Source organism: Sturnira hondurensis, unplaced genomic scaffold, assembly GCF_014824575.4.
Source record: "Sturnira hondurensis isolate 20B ecotype Veracruz unplaced genomic scaffold, ASM1482457v3 Scaffold0016663, whole genome shotgun sequence".
Classification (NCBI taxonomy): Eukaryota; Metazoa; Chordata; class Mammalia; order Chiroptera; family Phyllostomidae; genus Sturnira; species Sturnira hondurensis.
The window spans coordinates 1,296,144-1,321,906 of NW_028089294.1; the positions used below are offsets into that span (position 1 = coordinate 1,296,144).

Sequence of the window (25,763 nt, forward strand, 5' to 3'; positions counted from 1 at the left end):
TTGCTTCCCTGTTTTCCATTCTCCTCTCTGTGAACACAGAAAGAATGATATTTATCTTGGGGCTTAAGATTTAGGGTCACTAAATATCAGGCACCAGCAAAATGTAAATAGTTGCTATCAGTTGGATAGGACTGTCCATGCTGATTTTATGTAGTTCAAATTTTTCCTTTTTTCTAATTATGAACTTTCATAAACACATGCACATTGTAAGAAAATGAAGAAAATTGCAAAGAAGAAAACTCATCGATAATACTGCAACTTAGTTATAGAACTCTGTTAAAAATGTGATTTATTTTCATCCAGTCTTTATGCATATATTTACACAAGTACCTCTATGGGAAAATACAATATATGCTGCTCTGCACCTAGGATTAAGCCACGAGAATTCTCCAATTTTAATCACTTTTAATATCTGCATAATATTTTAACCGTGGGTGTGTAGCCTCCTAGAACCAGCCTTTCCAGCCCCCCCCACCCCGCCCCTGGCCCGGCTCCTCATAAACCTCTTTTGCCCAACAGACAGAATCATCTATCTAAAATGAAACTCGATCCTATCACTTCTCTGCTTAAACCCTTCTGTGGCTCCTGATAACAGGATGATGAGGCCGCACAATGTGGGGAAGGCGCTCTTCCTGCCCCCTCTCTGCCCGCCCCCCCTCAGAGCTTTATTCCTCAGCACTTTCCCTCTCACCCCTCACAGCCCAGGGACACCAACCCTCCAGTTCCTGTAAATGCTCCTGACTTCTATACCTGCGATTCCACTGTTCTTCTGTCTAGAGCAGCCTCTAATGCCACCCACCTCCTGCCCCCCCACCTGGCTATGGACTCAGCTCTCAAACCCACTCCCAGAGGCCTCCTCTGACCTGCGCTCTACAAGAACCTGTCTCTCTCTGCTTGGATCTCCATCACCCCAATGACTTCTGGCCCTCTCCAATCTGTTCTCCACACTGGAGCAAGAGCGAAGTGTTTTATGCTTGTTTGTTTTTTAAAAATGGATTTTGATCATGTCTTCTTCCTAGTTTGCAATCTGTGGTGACTTCCGTTGGGGCTTACAATAGAGATCGTGTCTCAACCTGCCTTCAGGCCCTCCCTCTGTGGTCCAGGCCTCACTTTCCTCTCCAGCATCATCTTCCCTGACACCCCCTCATACTCTGGACGCCGGTTCCGCAGGCCTTCCTCTTCTTCAAAGCCCTGCACCTGCTCTCCCTTCTGCCCCACAAGGGTGGTCCTGTGCCCCTTCGGGACCTCAGCCTTCTTGGGCCACCTCCTGCTTTGGGGGGTCCTTTAGAGCAGAGCCGTAATTTTATACCTACAATATTAGCACCATTATTTCAGTGTTGTCTCTGTCCTTCACTAGATTCTAAACTCTCTGAGGGCAGGGCCCGTGTTTGTTTTCATTTTGTCTGCAGGTGGGATGGAATTGGAGGAAAATCACGAGGCCCAATAACTGAGGTTGGACAAGCTCTTCAACAGATCGGGCTGGATAAGACCCGTTAGTACAAGTGGGGTGATGCAGAGAGCCTGGATTAAAGGCAATTGTGTATAACGCGTGCCTGGTCTGTTAGGGGCCTTGGAGTAAGGTATGAAATTAATATTACCAGCCCCATTTTACAGATCAATTAGGGCTCAGAGAATTTCATAAAGGCAGCAGGGAGTCGGTCATAAATTGATGTTAAGCCAGCCTTCAGGAGAGGGAGGTGGTGTGAAGAACATGCTGGCCCAGGCTGTTGGTTAGGAAGTTACAGACCGCCTGGTATGTGGATTATAGACCCCCACATATTCATGTGTGTGTGTCTGGGTGTTTTGGCAGCTGGTTGGCTCATTACATGGCCATAAACCAGCCAGGCAGCCAAGTGAGGTGGCCACGAGCAGAGAGCACTACATAGGCTGATTCTATCTCTGCCCATTTGCGCTCCTGGTGATGAACAGTGCTCTCTGAGACTTGCGTTGCTCTGCACAAGTGGGGACAGCTGCTGGCCAGAGTGCCCAGGCCCTGAGAAGGCACTGCGTAAGTCCAGAGCAGGAAGTCACCAGGCGCTCAGGCTTCAGAAAGCTCGGCTGCTTGAGCCATGCAAGGAAATGGATGTACTTTTCTGCATCTAGTCTAGGGCTTTTCAAGTTATCCAGAGTTGGCTGAGGGACTGTGGGATGACCTAGAATGTCAGATCTCTAACCCCAGGCTTTGAAAACCAAACAAAGCTGAAGTCACTAGTAAAAGAGAGTAATCCATAAAGGATGTTGCCGGAGAGTTTAAAAGAATTTCTTCAGAAGTTTCTTAAATTAGATTTTTCTTTTAATTACCTAGTTATCCTTCAGAAACTTGGAACAGTCCCATTTCTTATCAACATATTCCTTGTCAATTATGCACAGGCTCCGGCTTATGGGTTTGCAGTGCCAAGGGTGATGCTTAAGTACCAGGCAGCTGGAAGTTTTTCCTCTCTGGTTGAGGGGAGTGATAAGAATGCTAATGTGCTGTGCTGGGCTGAGCTGGTGGCAGAGGGCCTGGGGGCAGGGTGGGGAGCAGATGGGAGGCTCAGAGTGGCAGCTGGGGCGGGGCTGCTGACCCACAGGGTGAGTGGGGGCTGGGGGAACCTTTAATTTTTTGTGATTCTGCTAAACTCTGCCTGCCCTCCAGTTTTTTCCTTGCTGTATCCCCCAAGAGCTGATTTAAGTGATGCCGATTAAAACTGCTTATTGGCACTTTTTCTCTTTTCTGTCCATTTGTCTTATGTCATTCATGCTGCTTGACGTAAAATGAGGGCTGGGCACAGTTCGTGGGCACGTTCTGGTGAGATGTGGCTGAAATGGGTGGTGGTGGTGGCGTGTGTGTGTGTGTGTGTGTGTCCTAAGATGCAGTGAGAATGGTGCTACAGGATAGCTGTGAACTCCATGCAAGTCGTCTCGTCCTCTTTGTCCTCCAGCAAGGACTTGTTAGTAATTGATGCAATAAGCCCAGGTGGTAAACAGAAAGAGAATTACAGCTCTCCTTCACACTGTCATTGGAACCGGCCCAGAGTCCATTTATATTCCAGGCTCCAGCACGGGATGGTGATTCGGACAGTTTGAACTCTGGTTGGGTGCGCGAGTTCTGGTAGGAGGAAGGATGGGGAGACTTCAGTGTGCAGTTGGGGTGGTTGCGGCAGCTCTTTCCTGCACACAGAGAGGTGCCCGTCAGGAGGAGGCAGCTCCACTCGGTCAAGGGGGAGCTTTTCCCTCCTGGTCCTCCCTCCAGGTGTTTAACCACTCCCACACCCTCAGCCCCAACCTTCTGCCTGGGGCTCAGCTGTTCCCCAGGGCTCTGGGCGTGCGGAGGGGTAGACTCTTTCCCTGCTGTGGGCCTTTTCCCCTCCCATTCTTCCAGCACCTTCTTCTCTTTCCAGAGCCATCCTGCTGACCCTTCTAGTTTTCCTTGGCCTCTGTCAGGGAGTCAGGCACCTGAAACCCTGCTCATCAAGCAGGGAAGGAAATCTTCATGCTGTGTTTGGAGCTTCGGGCGTTTGCATTCTGGAGTCATTGTCTCTGCCTCCTGCTGGGTGGAGGGCGGTGTGAGAGCACTGGAAATACAGAGATTAATATTATGACCGAAGCAGTGCCACGGGTCTGTCCCTGCCTGCCCGCTTTGTCCGTGTCCATCTAAGGAAACTGATTAGTCGTGATCAGATATAGTCATAGTGATGTTCATCTGAGAAAGTCTGTTCAGATATCTGCAGATTGGTTTGGGGGAGGCAGAGGCTCATTCAGTGCCAGCTCTGTCGCTTGTCTGCTGTGGTGCTTCGGGCAGAGAGATCAGCTAAACCTCTCTGAGACTCAGTGTTCCCTGTGAAAACAGAGGTAACAACAGAACCCGTCCCCTGGGGGAAACGTGAGTAGAGCTCTCAGCACAGAGCCCAGTTTGTGGGACGCCTCCGGAAATTATCATTACTATTTAGATGACTGACGTGTCCTGCCTTGTTCTCCTTATTTGTAAGACGAGGAGAAGGCCTGCCTTGTGTAACTTACAGAGATGTGTGAGAAGGCACTTGGAATGCAGCCTAAGAGGCCGTGTCATAAATAAGAGTGTGATGATCTTTTCCTATAACTGCACTAACGCAATTCTGGTGGTCTCAGAGGTGCGTTTATCTGCTGCCGATTTCTGCCCTGGTTTAGTGATGCCTGTGGGGCTGTCGGAGGAACCCAAACGCGTGGGAAGTGGTGATAAAGGCTGCCAAAGACCAGGGGTCCTGCCCCGGAATCTTTTGCGGCTGCTGTGAAATGGCTTTGGGATTCGGCTTCCTCCTGCCATAAGGTTTTTGCCACTGGAAGGTGGTGAATGCCATCCTCTGCCCTTGTTGGAATGAATCCTCGAATTTAGAGATTCGAGGAGGATTCATCCATCTGATTTAGAGATTTGACTCCTTGTCTCTGGTACCTACCAGGCCACCTAACCACGAGAAGGTGGGCTAAAGAAGTTAAAGGAAATGAACTTCTGACTTGTCAGTTCTGCTGGATGATTGCTTAGCCTTTATCACGACTTAGAAAAAGCAGGAAATACTGTTTCAAGTCAGTATATATTGTTTTTTTCAAAACTGATTTCCCTAACCCGTCGAAGCCCAGAAGTACAACTCCATCAGCCACAGAAAAGGCTGTCTTTTTAGACCCTGCCGGCTGCTTTCAGGGGCTCCTAGCTTCCATTTATCTTCATATGTATCTGTGACATAGCCCCTTATAAATCCAGCAGCCCATCTGGTGAGAGGACAAGAGAACATTGTTCACAGTGGCAAATACGTTTAATTTTTTTTTCACAGTCTGAGCGGAGCTATTGCCCTTGCCTATATTTTCATAGATTAGCTCCACCAAACAGCGCTTTCCTCGTCTCTATATACAGTAGCAATCAGTCAATTCAGCTTCATCCAGGGCTCATTTTCAGAAAGGAAACAAACTTCTGAAAGTGCGGCTTCATCAGAAGGATTCTATGAAGGTTCCTAGAAGGGCCATCAGTGCATTGTTTTGAAGGATAATTTGCCTGGACCACTGCCAGCCCATTCTGAAATAGACCACCTTTTTCCAGTAAGTCAGGTTGTTTTTTTTGAGTATTTGGGAAATTGCCCTCCCTGTCCATAGGTCATCATGTGACAGGTGGGAGACCCCCCAACCTCTCTTCCTCCCCGCTCTCCATTTCAGAGTTACAGTTTGGTTTCACCTTGTTTCTTTTTGTTTTTGTGGTGTCTAGATTTGGAAAGTAGGTCCTCTGTCTAAAAGGCACTTGCTAAATAAATGTTTGTTTAAAAAATGAATGAATGAGTGAAAGCAAGAACACATGATTGACTTCTGATGGCAAAAAGGTAGTGATCGAGGCTTGGCATCTTCCCTCCTCCCAAATGCTGGATGGAGATGAGGATGAAATGATGAGTACAGTTGGTCCTCGAACACACAGGTTTGAACCGCTCAGGTCCACTCGTATGCAATAAGTTCACTTAGTCCCACAATCCATGGGTTTCCCTCCTGCGAATTCAACCAACCTTGGATGGAAAACAGTGTTTCCGAATGTGGCTTCCCAACCGCAGGTGGAAAATACTGTTTTCCATTGGGTCCTAGGATGAATTGGGGATGTGAAGGGCCCACTGTAGAGTCAGTCACTGATGTTCACAATAATTGAAAAAGTCATGCTGGAGAGAGAAGAAAGCTTAGAATTGCTTCCCATACTGACTGGATGCCTCTCTGAGCACAGGAGATTTTAACTTCAGGTGTGTGTTAACAACAGCTTTAGACCCATGTACAATTAAGACAGCTTTTGTTCAGACTGTGTTGCTGTCTCCGAGGTCATCCTGTTGTGACCCAAGCAGGGATTAACCACAACAACTGTCAGTCTGTCCCTGTAACTGGGTGTCCCCCGTGTGAAAGAAATCCCCCAGTGGGCTGCGCTTGAGCAGCCGCCGAGTCAATGGCTGTATTCACCTTCACGTGGGTCGGGGCTCAGGGCGCAAGGTATAGGCTGAGGGCCTGTTCCCGCCCCTATCTACCTTCCACAGAAGGACTGGCATAATCCAATGGCATGATTATACCCCCTTTCCCACCCTGGACTCTGAGATGGAGAAAAAAATAATAGGAACTGTTTCCACACTGTGGTTCTCCAGTCTCCTGCTAGAGAGGGAAGGTAGAGGGGAGGGGGCAGAAAGAATGGGGAAGGGGAAAGAAGCAGAGAGCACTCAGCTGGGCTGAAATCCCCCACAAGCTGCCAAAAATCACATCCTCTCCAATCATGAATTCCCATCCCATCAGCTAAGTCACCAACCGTATATGCCATGATGGTTCTGAGAAGCTGAGAAGGCCTTAAAGGCCTCTGGTTTTAAAGGTTTAAATATTTTACTGTGTGTTATTGTAGATTAAAAAATAACCATATTGAAGGAAATCTAAAACTTAATTCAGGGTGCCCTGGGTAGTGTGGCTCAGTTGATTGGGGTATCCTCCCATGAACCGTAAGGTAGCAGGTTGGATTCCAGGTCAGGGCACATGCCTAGTCTACGGGCTCCATCTCCAGCCAGGGCACGTGCAAAAGGCAACAAATCAATGTTTCTTCCTCACATGCATGTTTCTCTCCTCCTCTCTCTCCCTCCCTTCTCTCTCCTCAAGTGAATAAGCATGTCCTCAGGTGAAGATTAAAAACAACGGAACAAAACTTAATTCAGGGACACCAGGGGTCATTCATTACCCTAAACGATTGACAATTTCCACTTTGTACAAGACCGTGCCTGTTTGAGGGCCATTATTCCTGGTGTACTCCACTGCCCCTTAAAAAAAGAAATGTCCTGTCCTAATGTTTACTATTTCTGCAATAGGTTGAATCAGTCAGACTTGTCATTGAACCCTAGAGATCATGGGTTTATAGTTCAAGAAACTCACCTTAGTCTTACCTTTAAGAAGTAGTCCAGCCCTGGCTGGTGTGGCTCAGCGGAGTGAGCACAGGCCTGAGAACCAAAGGGTCGCCAAGTCTGATTCTCAGTCAGGGCACATGCCTGGGTTGCAGACCAGGTCCCCAGTAGGGGGCGCATGAGAGGCAACCACACATTGGTGTTTCTCTCCCTCTCTTCCTCCTGCCCTTCGCCTCGCTCTAAAAGTAAATAAATAAAATCTTGTAAAAAATAATTCAGTTATCTGGGTTTGTTCAGGCAAATAAACTAAGAATAGTAGTAGCAGTAATAACAATAGGCACTAATACTAATAATACACTAACTATAGTGTTATATGAGTGTCTCACTTAATCCTCCTCTGAGGCAGGTGAACCATCACTGTCCATGTATTAGAGCTGCAGAAACTGATGCTCAGAGAGGTCAAGTAACTTGCCAGGGGCACAATGCCACTGAGTGGAGGCCAGAATACAAATCCAGGCTGTCTTGCTCCAAAGAGAGTGCAGAGTGAATGCAGATACAAACGCTCTACGTTACAAGAAGCTGATTCTGCCCTGGTTAGACAGGGAAGAATAAAAAAAGAGACAATTTTAGCAGAGCAGCATAGTATATTGTGGAGAGAGACAATAAAGAATAACTTTCCCACCTTTCAGGCACTTCCTATAACAAACATTCTTGCCTTCCATTGCTTTCACCATAATTGGGGTGTTATTCACCTTCACCTGGAAATCTCTTCTCCTTAGTACAATAGCCACCGGCTGCATGAGACTGTTGAGCACTTGAAATTATTAGACATGCCCAAAAGGAGATGTTCTAGAAGAGGAAAACACACACTCGATTTCAAAAACTTAGAATGAGAAAGAAGAGAACATAGAATATCTCAATAATTTTCAATAATATTGGTTGCATGTTAAATGAAACTGTATGAAACTTAGTCTGACTTGTTTTTTCAGTGTGACATTCAGAGTATTCAGCATTGTATATGGGCCTTGTGATTCGCACCATGTTTCTGCTGGGCGGGACGGGTCCAGACTTGCTCACATTGTGCTCCCCCCTTCAATTCTGGAGACTTGATGATGGGTTTGCCCTCAGGGGGCTTCACTTTCAGGACTCCTTTTGGTTATCTGAGGCTTAAAAGGCCGCACTGAGCCGCTAGACTGTCTGTACTGGTTTATTTATTGACGTGAGGGCTGTTTGTGCTCATGAAAGCAGGTGATGAAAACATTTTCTTTTGTCTGCTTAGCACCCGATTCCTCCGGAATTAAATGCCTCTGACAGGAACATGGCAGCAACTCTGCCCTGTGACCCCATGATTGATCTTTCCCTTTAAATTGGGCGGTGTGTGGACAGAGCTGGGGGGAAGAGCCCTTGGCTTTTCTGCCCACGGGTCAGATATGGAATTCCAAGGGCCTCTGAAATGTTTTAGGGAACAGTGCAGCCTGTTCCCTGACCCTTTCATTTGCTAGAGAGCCTGAAGCCTCAGTTACAGTGCCATTCAACGGTTGTTGGCTCGTCTCTTAGCTGTCACAAACCCAGAGAAAGGTCATGGTCGCAACTCTGAAGGAACTTGGGCAACGCTTTTTGATCAATTAGGAAATGACAAAGACCGAGTAATCAAGAGGCAGATTGTGTGGCTCAGCCTCTAAGGTCGAAAGAAAGCCAGAGGAGGGAGTGAGTGGCTTGGGCTGCTGTGCTTGGGGAAGGCTTCTTGAATGAAGGCAGCGGGCCTGGATGGTTCGTGGGTTCGGGATTGTCCTCAGGTGGGGGTGTCGGTAGAGGAAGAAATGGGCGCCACAAGGCCAGTCATGGGAAAGTGGAAGTAATGGGGAGGGTAATGATGGACGCTCACTACCCAGTGCCTGTTTGATTCAGGGGGAAGCCCATGGAGTGTTCTTGGAAAGGGCCAAGACAGAGCTGGATGACGGAAGCCCCGGCTTACTGCTGTCAGGGACCACCAGAGACGTTCTCATCTTCTGTTTGCCGAAGTGTGGAAGTGGCACATTGGCACCGCGCTGAACTCTTTAATGAACCATCATGTAGCACTTACTCTGTGGCACTTTATTTTTAAATAAATACATAATTACATCGTGGCAAGGAAACCATTTCCCACTTAGAGTAATCACTTTCAAGAAACATACTAAGTTAACGATACCGTAAAAGGCAGGTGGATATAGTAAAATCCTCAAGGTTTTCAAGTTGTACATCACAGAGGGGCGACTGAGGCTCCAGAGGCCCCGAGTCCTCAGACCATGGATTTGTGAAGCAGAGGCACGCAGGATGGGCTGGAGGGGAGAGGGAACAGTGGCAAGGAGCCAGTGAGCGGCTTGTAGGGGTGAGAATGGAGGGGAAACAGGAGAGCCGTTGGTTGGGCCGTTGTTCAGGCAGCTGTTTCATGTGTCTACCTGGGCTCCTCTGTGATGCCCATTTTGGGTACGGACTCCTAGTGGGGCAGTGGTTCTGTGCAGTGCATGTGGGCGGGTACCAAGAGAGGCCTCGGGACTGAATGCGGACATTCACCGAGTGCTGAGAGTGGGCCGCGTCCTCTACACCAAGTCCTTCATTCTGCACAGTAACCTCAGATGGTGTCTGCCATTATTCCCCTTCTTTTCCAGATGAGGGAACCAAGGCTCCGAGAGGCTAAGTAATTTGCCAAAAGTCGCACAGCTGGGATTTAAACCCAAGGCTGTCTGACTGCAAGGACTTTCGCTACCACATGTGAGGTCTGGACGGAAAAAAGTCCAGCCATCGTTAATATAACAAGAATGGTCTGTGCAACATCGACGTGACCTGGCAGCCAAGGAGAGGGGACTGGAATTCACATGTGTGAACAATGTGACTTCACTGTACTAGTCAGTGGGGGCTGTTGAGTGAGCATGTGCACTGTGAGTCTGTCACATTCAAAATGACTAAGCAAATAGGGCATCAGATTTTGCATTAAGCTTGAGCATTCCTCTGTGGAAACCATGTGCACAATTCAGAAGGCCGCAGCGATGGGCAACTGGTGACTGGCAGCTTCCTTATGACAACGTGCCCACTCATGCAGCTTGTTTCGTGCAGGGTTTTTTGTGAAACATCAAATCATCCAGGTGACTCAGACCCTCTGCAGCCCAGATTTGGTGCCCCAAGACATCTGACTTTTCCCCAAACTAAAATCAGCTTTGAAAGGGAAGAGATTTTAACCGTTGACGAGATTCAGGAAAATACGGCAGGGCAGCTGATGGCGATTCCAACAAAGGATTCTGCAGAGTTTTGAACAGTGGAAGAGATGCTGGGAGAACTGTGTGAGGTCCCAAGGTGCCTACTCTGAAGGGGACTGAGGTGTCATTGTCTTATGCACAATGTTCTTGTATCTTGTATCTTCTTCAATAAATGTCTCTAGTTGTCATCGGGCATGGCTGGATACTTTCTGGACGGACCTCCTTGTATACTGCCTCATTGTTGATTAGCACTAATGACACTTTACAGCATGTTCTGCTGTTTCTCACATTTGGCCCTCATTTAACCTAGAATAAGGTTTCTATGACGAAGCTTGGAATTTGATTCATGTCTTTAAGCACCAACAGCAGCAGCAATTCACCAGCCCATAAACCCTATTTGTAACCCCATGCAACATATTAATAGATCTTATTCTACAGCTTATATCATCATTTAAGTGGCTCTACTCGGCCCTTGAAGAAGCTCATTAATCACTATATATAGACCACAACTTGTTCCTTTCAGCCCTCTGCATGTTTCTTCCCCCCATTGTGTGATGCCATCTGGCGCTATGAGATCATGCTTCGTGTGTTCCTTTTCAGAGAGCCAGCCAGATTCATTGCTCTCTAAACCCTGAAAGCCAGTTAATTTCAAAGTTTGCAAGCATGGCTCTGAAAAAATTTGAATCTAATGCCTCCTTGTGGATTTTCACAGTATCACTCTTCGCCGTAACTGCGTGGACCTTCTGTCTTTACACCATCCATGTGCATGCATGTGCTCATCTTTTTATCCAAAGGACCTAACTTGGCTCTGGTAAGCCATCAAGAAACTACTGGTCTTTTCCTGCGTGATTGGTGTCGAGTTGCATCGTGTCAGTCATCCGTGTATGATGTAGGAAGCCCAACCTTAATAATATACTTTCCTCTTTGAATCTATTAGAACTTCTGCTGTGACAGGCGGACGAGTGTTTGCAACGAGGAAATCAAACGGCGAAAGGCAGGCCTCTGCCACCGCTGCTGATCTGTCCTTCACTCCCACTTTCTCTTCTCATTCTGCCTGAGGTCTCTAATCATCTCCAAGGGAGTCGAGCACCAGGGTCGGAGCACATTTTCTTATAGACTCAGCGGAGGAGCTCTGGGCTCACTATCAGTCTCCTCATCTTAGTGATCTTTGAGGACAGCTTGTTACTACTGTGCGGGGAAGACCTATCACTCTCCCCACCTCCTTTCTCTTCTCATTTCAGGGATCCTGGAAGTTTAAATTTAGCCTGGGAGCCTGGTGGGGAAGGAAAGGCAATGTGGTGATATGTGTACCGCTTACCTCATTGCTGGCACCAGCCAGGCTCCCCTGGGGAAGGGGAGAGCATGGCGTAGACTGCCCACCTCCTATCTGTTAGCCTTCCTGCCCACTGGGATTGTGACTGCTCCCAGCAAGGGGCAGAGGAGGAAATGGGCCCTGAGAATATTTGCCATGATGTAAAAAGGGCCCACACACTTCCCTAGCACTGCAGGTGTTCCGGGGCCAGGTTGTTCTGGTTCCCTTTGAGTCTGGGAGAACAATTTCTCCCTAGTCCACACCCTATCTCCAACATTAAAAATTATACTTACAGAAATGTCACTGATTAGAGATTATTTGCATCTATAAGGCTTTTTTTAAATTTTATTTATTTATTTTTAGAGAGAGGGAAAGGGAGGGAGAAAGAAAGGGAGAGAAACAGCAATGTGTGGTTGTCTCATGTACCCCAGCTAAGGACCTGGCCTGCAACCCAAGCATATGCCCTGACTGGGAATCAAACCAGCGACCCTTTGGTTCACAGGCTGGCACTCAATCCACTGAACCATACCAACTTGGGTATAAGAACAGCTGCCAGGATTAAAGAATTAATATCCACTCACATCTCTTCAAAATTAATTTAATCAAATTGCATTTATCCAAACAACTGACCAAGATGATTTACAATGAAAGAAGCATGTACCATTGTATTTTAATTTGAAAGGAGGGTAGATACTTCTATGGGATTCAGAAGACTTTAGAGGAGAAAAAGGCTGGTATTAATTTATGCAATAAAAATATAGATTGGGAGGGAGGGTAGGAGAAAGTATTAAATAAAGCAGTGAGCACACATGTCCGTTTCAAAATTTGCAACCAGGAAAGGGAGGCAAGTTTTCAGTAACACCATTACTCTCAGGACCCAGAATTCAGGTCCGTGAAGCTTCTATTGAGGAATTACATCAGCTAGCCTGGGGTTAAACAGACTCTCCTGGGTTGTCTGGAGACTTAATCACCACCTAAACCACCAAGTAGAAGGTTGTCTTTCTGGAAAAATGTCTTCTGGTTTGCAGAAAACACACTTCCTAATGAACTTTTTGATGCAACCCATTTGAGAGTCAGAGATTGGATCAGATTCAGACACGTGCAATTTATCTGTGTTAACAATATTTCAGGCTGATTTCTCCCAACCATCTGTATACTTCTAGGCCATTTCTCCTTGAGGAGTTTTGCGTTTAGTTAATATAAACTCAGTGTTGTAACACAATTAGGAGAGTTCAGATCCTTATCAAATTTAATACATTCAGCCCTGGCTGGTGCAGCTCAGTGGATTGAGCCCCGGCTGCAAACCAAAGGGTCACCAGTTTGATTCCCAATCTAGGGCAGATGCCTGGGTTGCAGGCCAGATCCCTAGTGGGGGTCACGTGAGAGGCAACCACACATTGATGTTTCTCTACCTCTCTTTCTCTACCACTTCCCCCCACTCTCTCTAAAAAAATTAATTAATTAATACATTAAAAAATGAAATGGAATTTTAAAAAGTTATTTCATGTTTAGGTTTTCGCTGCTCTGGCTGGCCTTTATAAGTGAGAATAATCAAGAGATTCCTATCCCCTCCCCAGTCCACCCAGTTTACAATACATTCTATGGCCTCAGGTCTCCAGAATTCCATTACAAATGCAGACTAGTAAATTGTATTTCTTATTTCCTTCAAGGTATTGCACAACGATGCACAGCTATCAAGTACCACTTCTCTCAGCCAATCCGCTTACGAAACATTCCTTTCAATTTAACCAAGACAATACAGCAAGATGAATGGCACCTGCTCCGTGAGTATTTCTGAGAATGGGGCGGAGAGGAAATGGTGTCTTTCCAAACAAAAGTATTCCCACCTGCCTTCGCAGGTCTGGCCCGAAAGACACTGTGTTGACCATGCACGGGCCTCAGAGCCCAATTCAACTTGGAGGGAGACTCGGGGAGGTGTCTCCCTGTGCTGTGGCCGCAGCTCTTCTGCACATCCAACGAGTGACAACCAGGCACAAGGCTTTGTGAGACAGCGTGGTGTGCGCGTCCACCCTGGTGGCATCAGTACACAAGTGGCTTCCCGAGTCTTCCCTTTACCAAGCCACCAGGTGCAAGGACCTGCCGGTCTAAGGGTGGCCTCTGCCACTCGTCTTAGCAAACTAAGGAGATTGTACCTTAGGTAGTCCTATTTTTTTTGTTGTTTATACGATATTCATTTTATCTACCATGTCTATCTCAGACCTTGGTATCTCTGCAAAAATATTCTTATGGGTGCACGCCATCATTTTCTCTGAGGATGTCTGTTACCTCTACATTTCGAAGGCAGACGCTACCCTTTTTCACTGTGAGGCAAAGGTGAAACTCCAGAAGGATCATGCAATGTGATGCTTGACAGGGCTGATATTTACTCGAAAACTGTTGGTTTCTACGGCCTGGTGATGGATAACTTAGGAAAGCAAAAACTAGATTGAACTCTTTTCAGTGTTTACCCACATCAGAGGTGGACATTGTCATTTTGCAGTGACATAAGTGGCAGCGACTTTGATGATCTTGTCTGGTGACCAAAACCATGGCGGAAAACCAAGCAGGGTCTCATTTTCTGAATAAATCTCTTTGGTAGATCAAAAAAGACTCTGTTTTGATTCTCAAATGCATACACAGAAGCTCTGTTGCCACGGTTTAATATGTAAACATGATTGGCAGATTTAGGACTGGGAAAGTCATTGGCTAAAATGTGGTTTATTTCTGGATAGGAGGACATCCTGAACGTTCTTTCTTTCTGGCTGATCTTAACATTCACTTCTCAGCAGATCTGAGTTACACATTAATCTAAGCCTTTTTATGTCTTAATTCTTTATGAGCATATTTGGAGTTCTCCACATCTGCCTGGAAAGCCACATAGTCTTTGGTTTTAGATCAGAAAAATAATCACAGGATCCTGACAAAGAATCTCATCTCCGCTCTAACAGGCTGTGCTCTGTCGTTGCCCAGCAAGATCGTCCGAGCGTTCTCTCTTAACCCTCTTTGAAGTTTGCATGGAAAGATGCCTTTAGTCTCATGCATGGCTCCTCCTAAGAAAATCACACTTGGGGATTTGCACCATGTTTACCAGAGAGGCTTAACAAGTCTGATGCTAATGCGAATCCCATGTGGATTATATCTGAACCTGACGTCTTTCAATGGTCACAGAAAATAAAACTTGAACCGCAGGGAGTTAAGGAGGCTGTCAGAAACTAGTGGCTGAACTATTATTACATTTCCCTGCTCAGAATGTGGATTTCTTTTTTTTTAAAAATATTTTATTTATTTATCTTTAGAGGGGAAGGGAAGGAGAGAGGAAGGAAACATCAATGTATGGTTGCTTCTCGTGCATCCCCTGCAGGGAACTGGCTCCTGCCGGAAACTGGCCTGTAACCCAAGCATGTGCCCTGACTGGGAATCGAACCGCGATCGTCTGGTTTGCAGGCCCATGCTCAATCCACTGAGCTACACCAGCCAGGGCTAGAGTGTGGATGTCTTAAAACTACTTTCACCCTTCCCGTGAACCTCAGTCCCTTTAATTGATCACCGTCCTGCCCCTTGCTGTGTGGTGCCTATGATGCTTTAGGCAGCGATGTCCTGCTTTAGTTTAGATGCTCTAAATTGGAAATGAACAGTTTCTTTAAAGGGCAGAGATGGTTTATCCATGGGTGACTAGGAGTGTGACCAGGAACCACCCTCTCGGGGGCACCCCTAGATGGGCGGCAGCCATGTGGACGTGTAAGCAGGTGGCAGCCGCCTGGACACCTGCACCTCTGCAGAGCAGCCCCACATCAAGCAGTGGGCGAGCCCTCGCCTGGGCCCCCAGGTACTCAGGGGCTACAGACCTGTCTATGGGATCTGTTGTTTTAAGAACGGTCATAGAGCCCTGGCTGGTGTAGCTCAGTGGATTGAGCACGGGCCTGCAAAGCAAAGGATCGCAGTTCGATTCCCAGTCAGGGCACATGCCTGGGCTGCAGGCCGGTTCCCTGCAGGCCAGTTCCCAGCAGGGGACACACAAAAGGCAACCGTACATTGATGTTTCTCTGCCTCTCTTCTTCCCCTCTAAAGATAAATAAATAAATTTATTAAAAAAAAAAAAGAACGGTCATAGAAATTTAGCTAACAATTTTAAAAACTGGCTTTGTTTTTAAAAAAAAAAGAGGGAAAAAGAAAATGAAGACATAAAGATAGCAGGACCATCACCTCGGCCTTGTAGGCCCTAAGCCTGTCCATGCAGCGTATTGGTTTTCATAACATTCACAAAGCTTGCTGTGCTCTGATTTCCCATGATTTTCCTTCTTCTGCTTTTGTGTTGGATGTTTCTCTGTGTTTCGAGACTAGATTTGAGAAGAATCACTGCTGGCTTCCTGGGCATGGCGGTGGCCGTGATGCTCTGTGGCTGCATTGTGGCCACGGTCAGTTTCTTCTGGGAGGAAAGCCTGACCCAGCACGTGGCCGGCCTCCTGTTCCTCATGACAGGTACGTGCACCCCTCGGGTGTCCCTCCCGCCAAAGTGAAGCCTGCTGGGCAAGCAGCTAGCTGCACTCGGTTCCTGTCCACTTACTTTGTTCCCACGTGTGAGAAATTGACAAAAGGTCATTTGGTTTTGGTGGGTAACACAGAATTTAAAGAAACAACAGTATTAAAAACTACATTCCCCATTTCTTCCTTGTGGCCCGTTTGAAGGTCAGGTGGAATTGTCTTGGGTTTTATCTCTGTGAGTTGGCTCTTATTTTTCTTTCCCATTCTTTCGAACTGCACCCCTAGCCCTGGCCCAGAGTCTGGCAAACAGGGAGCCCTGAGGAGGGAGAGGGCAATAGATCAGCCCAGCCCAGCCCCCCAAGCTGAAAGTCAACTCCAACTACATCTCTCAGTGATGGTGTCATTGGAGTCATTTTTATACACACCCCATTCATTCATTTCACTCCACGTATAGTTTCTGAGGACTTTCTCTGTACCGGATGCTGCTCTAGGTACCAAAGATATGCAATGAACTGGGCAGACAAAATCCTCCATTTCTGTTGTGGGGAGGTGTAAACAATTCATGAGAGTAATAAAGGCGATGAAAAAAAGGAACAGGGTGGAATGGGGGACCCAGGGAAACCTCGAGAAGCAGTCAGCCAGTGGCTGGGATGTGCTGCAGGCTGAGGAGTGGGAAGTGCTGAGCCCGAAGGTGGGGATGGGTGGGGGGGTTGGTGAATTTTTCACCATAGAAAGATGACAGGAGTGCCTGGGGGCAGGGAAGGAAAGGCGAGGTCACATGGGAAGCAGGCAGCAGCTCGGATTTCAATGTATGGGTGATGGAAGCCACCGGAAGATTTTTAAGCGGAGGAGTGACTTGACCTTACAGCAGAGGGGAACAGTGAGAGGGCGGGGTGGCCCTGGGGGAAGGGGATGGAGTGGCGGGTGAGCCGGAGACCTGACTTCGGCCTTTGTGATTAGCAGGGGAGGGACATCTTTTGGTCCCAAAAGGAGTCAGGGTCTGATTTGACAGCTAGCACTGACAGCGGGGACTAAATCTTTCCTCCTGTTCCTTCACAACATATTAGGGTATCCATGGGCTAGTGAATGCCAGAGACACGGTTTCCTGAAGTAGATTTGTTTCCAGAACCAATGTTACTCTGGATATGTAGCCAGTTCAAATAAGCTTATTTCTACTAACCTGGAGTTGGAGTTCTGTTACTCAGGCGACCACAAGTGCCTTTTCTGGCACCTCCCAGTGCACCTACCTTGTTAACGGAGGTAGCAGCGCCCCTCTGTGGCAGACCCCATTTTCCAGCTGCCTCTCAGGGCTGGCAGGGAGCTGGCTCTTTGCTTTCTGGCGTGGTCTTCCAACCAGCCTAAGAAACTCCCATCTGCCCCTTTTCCACCTCGTGAGTACTGTGGGCCATCATCGTCAACATCCCGACAGAGCAGTCTGACGTCCCACGGCCTGTGAATAGCTGTGAGCAGGAAACCAGCTTAGATGCTCCAGATTCTGGCGAATACTCGGTGGCTGCCAGGACCATGGCACAGGGAGGCTAAAATTCTAGTCCCTGAGGTTTGGAAGGAGGAATCGAAGCCTCCAGACCATCGGGTGCATGCCTAAGGTGCTCATTTAAAACCCAAAGTATAGAATAAGTGGACTAGGACAGCAAAGAATCAGCCCATATTATCCCTTTATGCTTCTGATGGGCTTGTTAAAAATCTCCTTGTTGTCTTCCCTCCCTTTGTTAACTGAATCCTCATTGGCCTGACTCTTGTCCCCATATACTGAAAGAAGGTGACTCCACTCCCTCACCCCCAACCCTGGGAAGGCCCCACATCACAGCAGCTGGTCAGGAACATGAGAGACACTGAGGACCACAGAAGCCTCAGTAGGACCTACCTTGTTGTATTGCCCATCACAGATGCTGCTTTCCTCACAAATGGAAGGCAAGACCCTCCATCAGCAAAGATGAGCACTTGCTTTCTTGTGACACTCACTTTATTGTGGTGGTTTGGAACTGCCCGGCAGTGCCTCCCAGGTATGCCCACAGCTTTCAAAGGACACTTTTAATATGGGTGATACACAGATAATTTAGGATGCGCTTAGCCTATAAAACAACTGTTAGCAATAACATAAATCACAGGGCCATAAAAGCCAGGCCCAGTGAGGTTTCCTTGGGAGGCTGAGGGGCTCGTTTGGTTCTACATGGAAGACATGTGGGGGCTCAGGTTGGGCTGACTCAGAGGCGAGATCGAAGCCGAGTTTCCTCAGCAAGTTCCACCTCTTCCTGCTCAGCCCTTATTTCTGAGCCACACGTGGACTGTAACTTGGAGCCAGGCCAGCTCAGGGGTCCTCCAGCTTTATCATCGAAAGCCCCTGTGCAATCGTTACACAAAAATAACACAAAGGAAACAATAGCCATAATAATAAAAATCCATAAGGCCACCCCCCCCCCCAAAAAAATACTCAGCCAAGACTTATGAACTTCAAGTTTGATGACCGGTCCTGAAGGACTAAGAGACACACATGTTGTTTTTCTTCTTGTGCTTTTGGTTATCCAAACAACATTTTTTAAATAAAGGGAAAATTCACTTATAGATCCTACCACCTGGAAAATTAGATTGTTGAATTATTTTTCTTGCCCATGTGCTTGATTGTTAAAAAAGAAAAAGAGAGAGAGAGAGAGAAAGAAAAAGAAAAGAAAAGAAAAGAAAGAAAGAAAGAAAGAAAGAAAGAGAGATTTGCAGCCACCATCACATGGAACATATTTAGTCTGTGGATTTCCACTTAACATCACACCATCACCTTTCCTGATGTCGCTGCATAGTTCTGTGCTTGGTTTTTAACAGCTGCCTGTTCTTCCACGGAGTGGATAGGCTGGGCTGTATTCATCTGTTCCCTTACTGTGGGATTTAAGGAGGCTTGTTTGATTTTTCCACTACAGATGCCTCTTTATTACCTTCGTAAACACCGAGATAACTATGTTAATACACTGCATGAGATAAATTAGCTGTAGGGTGTGCAAATGCAGTAGCCGGGAAGGAGAGCCATCAGGGTTAAAAGAATTCGTTTTAATGAATCGGACATCTCTCCAGCAGCCCTTGTCGGCGTCGCTCCCGCAGATTTTTGATGCTAAACTTAGCCTGTTCTAATGTGCTGGCGTCTTCATTCTCCACCTGAAGTTATTAGCCGAACCTTCGATGAAGAACATCAGGGCAGTGACAGTCTGAGAGCTTCTCCTTCTGCCTTATTGCACACAGACAGTTCTTGATTACACACGGGTGGGGCAGCCGTGCTGCCGGCTGTCAGTTCTTGTCAGGGAGGCAGGTTCCCTCCCCATGTCTGCCCCCTTTCTCTTTCCTGGGGCTTCTCAGGGGGTCCTCCAGAAGGACCAGGGCCAGGTGTCACATCCCTCAGGGGTTTCAAATGTAGCCCTTGACTTCCTGTCCCCTGAGGTTCCACCAGCGGTCACGGTGGCCTCAGAGGACAGAGGGAATAAGACGCTTATCTTCCGCTGTAAACTGCTGCCCCTTAGGAGGACACTCAGCTTTCAGGGTGCTGTGAGTGAATATTTCCACCAAATTAAATGATGCGTTCCATTTGATAGCCATGGTCATGTCATTATGATAATAATTTGTCATCAGTATTTTAAAGGCTGAATTTACTCGATGCAAACATTTAAAAATTTTCAAACTACAGTTTACATTCGGCATTCTTTTGTATTATTTTCAAGTGTATAGTGTAGTGGTTAGAAAATCATACTTTACAAAGTGACCCCCCGATATTTCCAGGACCGACCTGGCACCCCACGTGGCCATTACACTATTACTGACAATGTTCCCTCTGCTGTACTTTACGTCCCCATGACTATTGTCTGCCGTCCAACCTGTACTCCTCAATCCTCTCGCCTTTCTCACCCAGTCCCCCAACCCTCCTTCCCCTTGGCAACCAACAGTCTGTTCTTTGTATGTGAGTCCATTTCAGTTTCAATGCAAACATTTTTAAATTCCAGTTTTGTGTCCTGTTGTAGGGTCTTTACTGTCTTTTAATATAGTGGGAGTTTCAATGCTGGATAAAGCTTGGTCCTCCCTTGGTCTCACTGCCCACTGGCTCTGCTCACCCTCACCGGCTTGTGTCCTGGGCTGCCTGACCCTGCTCGCTAGGCAGGGCTTACCCAGCCTGTGTTTTGACAGCAGATGAAGCAGAGACCGAGCCCAGGCTAGTTTATCCACTGATTATGACTTAAAACCACAGGTCCGTAATGCCTTATCTGAAGCCCTTGGGGCCAGGTACGTTTTGGAATTCAGGACTGTAAAGCTTTCTTTTAGAAAGGGAACAGGGTGCATACATTATCCACGACTTTCAGTGAGGTCTGAGATCAAACGCATTAACATGTCTGCAGCAAAACATATGCTCAGTCGGATCAATAAGGACTATAAATAGCTTTATGTTCCACCAGGTCAGGCTTGGCCTTTTTGTGAGATTCCTGCAATCTTGCAGGGAAAGAGTGGATGTTCAGGAGATTTAATGATTGCAGATTGTGAATCTGTTATTTACTTCTCTTTTTTTAAATAGCCTTTTGTTTGTCTCTATCCCTCCTGCTCAGCCATTTAGTTAAGATAACTTAGGAATGGCTTTTTGAGCAATCTGTATAAGGTAGGATAAGGCACTTTTTTTGTGGAATTGCAAAGAGACCAGAATGATGGGCAGATCATCCTTTGAAAGGGGAAAAGAGGTCAATGTCTGGGCCTTTGGGTGCTGCAGTTATGTTATGTACCAAGCAGGCTAGCCAGGGTGAAGCAACTTCTACTTCCTTCCACCTTGTAGGCACAGCCGAGGAGGGTGGTCCACACAGTGGGCCCAGTTACCCTAGTCCCATCTCACCAGCTGGCCACAGGCACCAGGAAGATTTGAGGGAGGAAAATTAGGTTGATGATCTGGGATGGCAGTATAATTTTTCATCTGTCTTGACCCAAAAATATCCCTTGCAGCCCTGTAATTTTGTGATAATCATGGTATTTTCTAATGAAGAATATTAGCGGAAAACCTTTTAATATTTTATTAGAAAAGTAGCTGCATGCAGGGCTTTTCAGAACCAGTAATTATTTGTGTTTTTGGAGATGGTACCAGCAATAGCCCTCAGTGCCAGACTGAGCTCGGAACTCAAGAACCGTCTCCCTGGGCACCACCAGCTGGGCTGCAGGGTGTGAGTGGCAGCCACGGGTAACTCCCAGCTGGTCAGGGGGAAGCAAGGGAAGGAGAAGCCTACTAGAAGAACGGAGAGGTGACCTCTCTCCTCATGGATTTTCAGGAAGGACTATTGGATTTGGAACTTTTGTGTGTTTTTGAAAAAATATTTTACTTATTTATTTTTTAGAGAGAGGGGAAGGGAAGGAGAAAGAGTGGGAGAGAAACACCAGTGTATGGTTGCCTCTCATGTGGCTCCCACTGAGGACCTGGCCTGCACCCCAGGCATGTGCCCTGACTGGGAATCGAACCAGCGGCCCTCTGCTTCACAGGCCCGTGCTCAATCCACTGAGCTACACCAGCCAGGGCTGGATTTGGAACTTTTGAATGAAGCAGTGATACCTTCTCTTTTCATACCCCCATCCCATACCCAGCATTAACTAGATTGCCACTGACAAAAATGCAGCATTGTTTAAAATCATTTGCTGTATAGGTAAGACTACACAGGCAATTGGGGGTGAACTGGTGCTTAGGCTGGAAGCACTCAGTGCCTTGCAGAACTCAGTTTTGTTCAGCTGGTTTTGTTGGTTCCATGCGCTCAGCGGCGTTAGACTCCGTGGTGAACGCACGGGGCGTCTGGGAGGTCTCCGCACTTTTCCCTGAGATGCGTGCTAGAAAGTGGAATGGACAGGACCCTCGGGGTTCCTGATCACATCGACCCGTACCAGGTATGGCTGTGACCACAGGAACTCATCCAACTAAACTACCTCTAAGATGACCAGAACTGATCTTGGACATAGTAGATGATTGATCAATAATTCTTGAATAATTGATTAAGTAACATTTTAAATAGCAAAATCTTGCTTAGGCCCATAAAAGGGTTATTTGTACAGGGCCCCACACAAATAGCACCCCCTTTTTATTATAAAATCTTTTATTATTATAAAATCATGCATACAATTCTGTAACATAGTATCACATTCAAGCACACCATATGACATTGTAGGTGAAATATTCAAATTAAAACTTTAAATTATTACACCCATATCATTAACCTACCAACCACACCCAAGCAGACATTACTTCTTCTGGACCTTGTACACTTCATACGTGACCCCACACACACGTGCATGTGCACCTGTACACACAATGTTACGGGCTGAATTGTGTGTCCTCAAAACTCGTATGTTGAAGTTCTAACCTGTAGTACTTCAGAATGTGACTATTTGGAGAGAGGGTCTTTAAAAAGGTAATCAAGTTAAAATGAGGTCCTAGGGTGGGCCCTAATCCAATGGGGCTGGGTCCTTGTAACAGGCGGTTTGGACCCAGTTACACAGGAATGGCTGCGGGCGGCACAGGGAGAAGACGGCCCAACCAGAGCCCAGCAGAGAGGCCTTGAAGGAACCAGCCCTGTCCACGCCTCAGTCTCAGACTCCTCCCCTCCAGGTTGTTAGAGGATAAATTTCTGTTGTTTTAGCTTCCTTTCCCGCGTCTGTGGTGCTTTGTTATGGCAGCCCTAGCAAACCAAGACTTGTGAGCACTGTAAGATGCTCATATCGAACCAAAATGGATTCCGCAACATGAAAACTGACCTAAGACTAATAATCCAGGCACAGCCGGAATGTTTTCATCATTTAAACAGCACTTGTTTGTAGTGTCTTTGCAGCTAGGTGGTTTTATTTTCACCTATAAGAAATATCTTTCATAGGTCAGGCCTCTTTTGCAAAAGCTTTGGAAACAATGTCTTTTCTACTCTCAGTGCACTTCCTCGTAATAACGAGAAGCAGTCCTGCCTGTCCCACAAATAATAGTGGTGGCAGCTGTGTATTTGCGACCTTTTTAGAGATGTGAGCCTCTGAAAAGGAGGGACTCTTAGATATGCTCTTTTGTTAATCCTGGCTTTCCTCTCCGAACAACTTCAAGGACATCTTGGAAAGAGAAAAAAATGCCATTAGTAGCCAGTGGGGGCGTTTGGGGGTTGGGAGAAGGGCAGACAGGGGTGTATTTGTGGGTTCATAGTAACCCTTTCTGCCACTTCCAGCCGAGGGTGTAAAAAACCTCAGAAAGAAAAGCAGGTTTTCATCAAGGTTTGGTGAATGCCCTATTCCAGAAAGAACTTAAGTGGCGCAGATGGGCATATATTATCTCATGATAAAATAAATGCAAGTCATAAAAATCAGATAAGCAATCAGGTTTGCAAGGTGAGATGGATCCAGGCGTAAGCTTAGCAGCAAAAAAACATGCCATAAAGTTCCTGACTTTTGCTCCTGGTGGGCTGCTGATTCAGTTTTAGGGGGTTTCAGCTTCCAGGCCCCTTGGTCCAAGAAAGGCATTTCATTAGCGACATTATTCACAGTGTCCCTGAAGCAAGCACAGGCCAAGTGCCCAAAGAAAGCACAGCCGCTCACAACACCGAGGGCGGAGAAAATTAGCCTCCGGTTAAATCCTCAGGTTAGATTGTTTCTGATCATTCTTATCTCTTCCAGGTGAACTGGAGGTGTTATACTGAACTTCATTTCACCAAAAGCAATTTTATGGAGTTGGCAGGGGAGCGGTGCTAATAAAATCAACATTTAGTATCAAAATCAAAGGGAGTATATAAAGAAAAATCCATGACAATCTATTTTTTGACTTAGTTGCAAATTACCAGGTACTGGGTTCACTAGGACGTTTTGGGACGTGTTCTTGCTTTATGCCATATTTTGGAGTAACTGAATCACAGAAAATTGACACCGTAAGGGACTTTAGTAACCAAGTCCTGTGCTTTTTTTCCTAGATGAAGAAACAAAGGCTCAGCAAAGCTAGGTAATTTCAAGGTCGCACAGTGATTAGTAGTAGATCTGGGGACCAGAATCGCATTTCCTGCACCTCAGCCTAATGCCTTTGGACATCAAAGGATGCTTAAAAGTCTGAGTTTGAACCCAAGCTTTCAGAGGTCATTAAAACCACGGTACTTGTAAAAAGCCTTGCTTTTAGGCATTCAGCCGGGTGCAGACAGTTAAAAGCAGAATGGTGTTCCTTTTCTATTATTGTATTGTACCTGTTGATACTCCAAAGATCAATTATTTTCTAATTCCCTTATTGTTCTCTTTCCAGAATTTGTTAGAAGGTCCTCCTTATGTATAAACACTGTCTTTGTTTTGGTGCCAGTGAAAACATTCATGTAGCTGTAAGACCATTTGCTCTTGACAAGATTTGAAAAGAGCAGAGTATTCCTTTTTGCCTGGTTCATTCCTTTATGAAAGAATTCTTCCTATCACAATCTTTCTTTGGAGAACTCAAAGTGATATGTTTGCCATTATATTCTGGAGCAAGGAATTGGAAGACAAGCTTTTATCCTTTGTAGAAAAGCAATCACTTTAGAGTTTAAAAACAATTAGGCAGAGTAGGAAATATCAAATGATCTCAGATCAAGCATTCTTTTCATTGAAAACATTTCTTTTCTAAATGAACATTTGGAAAAGGATTCAGCCTATGTGCTTTTACGTGGAGGCAGAATTCCAGCGTCTAAAAAATTGCATTCAGATCTTGATTTCTTCCCAGTTGCCGCCTGCTCTGAGTTCGTTTCTCTGATTGTGTTTCCGATCCCCCAAAGCTCTATTTAGAAAGGAGCAGTATCTTAGTTGTAGCTCTTTCTTTTCAGTTCCCAAATCTGCGTCTCTATTTCCTGTGGTGAGGTTGCATGGATCCCTAAGGTTACCGAAACAGTTCTCCAGCAGATGGGTGCAACCCCCACTGTGCACAGGGGGTAAACCAAAGGAGGAGGAAGAGTTGTGTAGGACTCGTTGTGTTGGACTGGAACTGGGCATTCCCATAAGTCACTGGGGTCAGTTTCTTTACCCATCTTCAGCTCAGCAAGGGCCTCTTTCGGATCCCCTGCCCATCCATTAGGAACATCCTTGGGGGTCCATTGTAATGGACCAGAAGCATCTCCATCCTTGGAGCATCACTTAGGTACTAGAAAGCCTGTGTTCGGGGCATTTGTATTAGAGTCCGATTTTAGTGGAAGGACAATTATACATACATATGTTGATATAAACAAGTAAAATTTGGGGTCTGTCCTTTTATATTACCCCCAAATGCCTACATTCTGAATGGCTGACGTATATGATCTCCTTATTCAGCTATTTTTACATCGTCTCCAACTTCCTGGATTTAGTTTATATTATTTAAAACCTTTTATTCATTCATTAAGAAAAAACAAAAACAAAACCCCCCAGCAGCCCTGACCAGTGTGTCTCAGCTGGTTGGGCATCATTCTACAGAGCAAAAGGTTGTCGGTTCAATTCCCCGTCAGAGCAGATGCCTTGGTTGTGAGTTCTGTCCCCAGTCGGGGTGTGTATGAGAGGCAACCAATCAGTGTTTCTCTCTCACATTGAGGTTTTTCTCCATCTCTTTCTCCCTCTTTCCCCCTCTCTCTAAAATAAATAAAATCTTTAAAAAAACCCCCACATGATTTGTTGAGGCTTCAGTAAGTGCCAGACTCTGTGGCTTAAAAAATGATTTAGAATTTGTAAAACTTCATTTAAAATATTATTTATTGGCAATATGATGACTTATGCTCATGGTAACTGAAAAGGAAAGCAGATTTTGTATGAGGATTGCAATATATAAAAATGTGGCAGATCAGGTAGAGAGCAAGGGGAAGTGAGGACTTTTATATTAGCTTTGAGTGCTTATAGAAGTGTTTTGTCCTTGAAAGCAAATAGAATCGA

The 25,763-nt window shown here is 46.2% G+C and overlaps 1 protein-coding gene across 3 annotated transcripts in view; it reads left to right on the forward strand.

Annotated features, from left to right (window-relative positions):
• The window catches only part of TMEM178A (transmembrane protein 178A), a 45,928-nt gene that overhangs the window by 18,880 nt on the left and 1,285 nt on the right, over positions 1–25,763 (forward strand). For 2 of the 3 annotated variants that reach the window (XM_037066770.1, XM_037066773.1), the window contains exons 2-3: positions 13,064–13,177; positions 15,735–15,872. In XM_037066770.1, coding sequence (XP_036922665.1) covers positions 13,064–13,177; positions 15,735–15,872 — 252 coding nt within the window. The remainder of the gene's footprint in view (positions 1–13,063; positions 13,178–15,734; positions 15,873–25,763) is intronic. The other variant, XM_037066772.1, reaches the window with a different exon arrangement.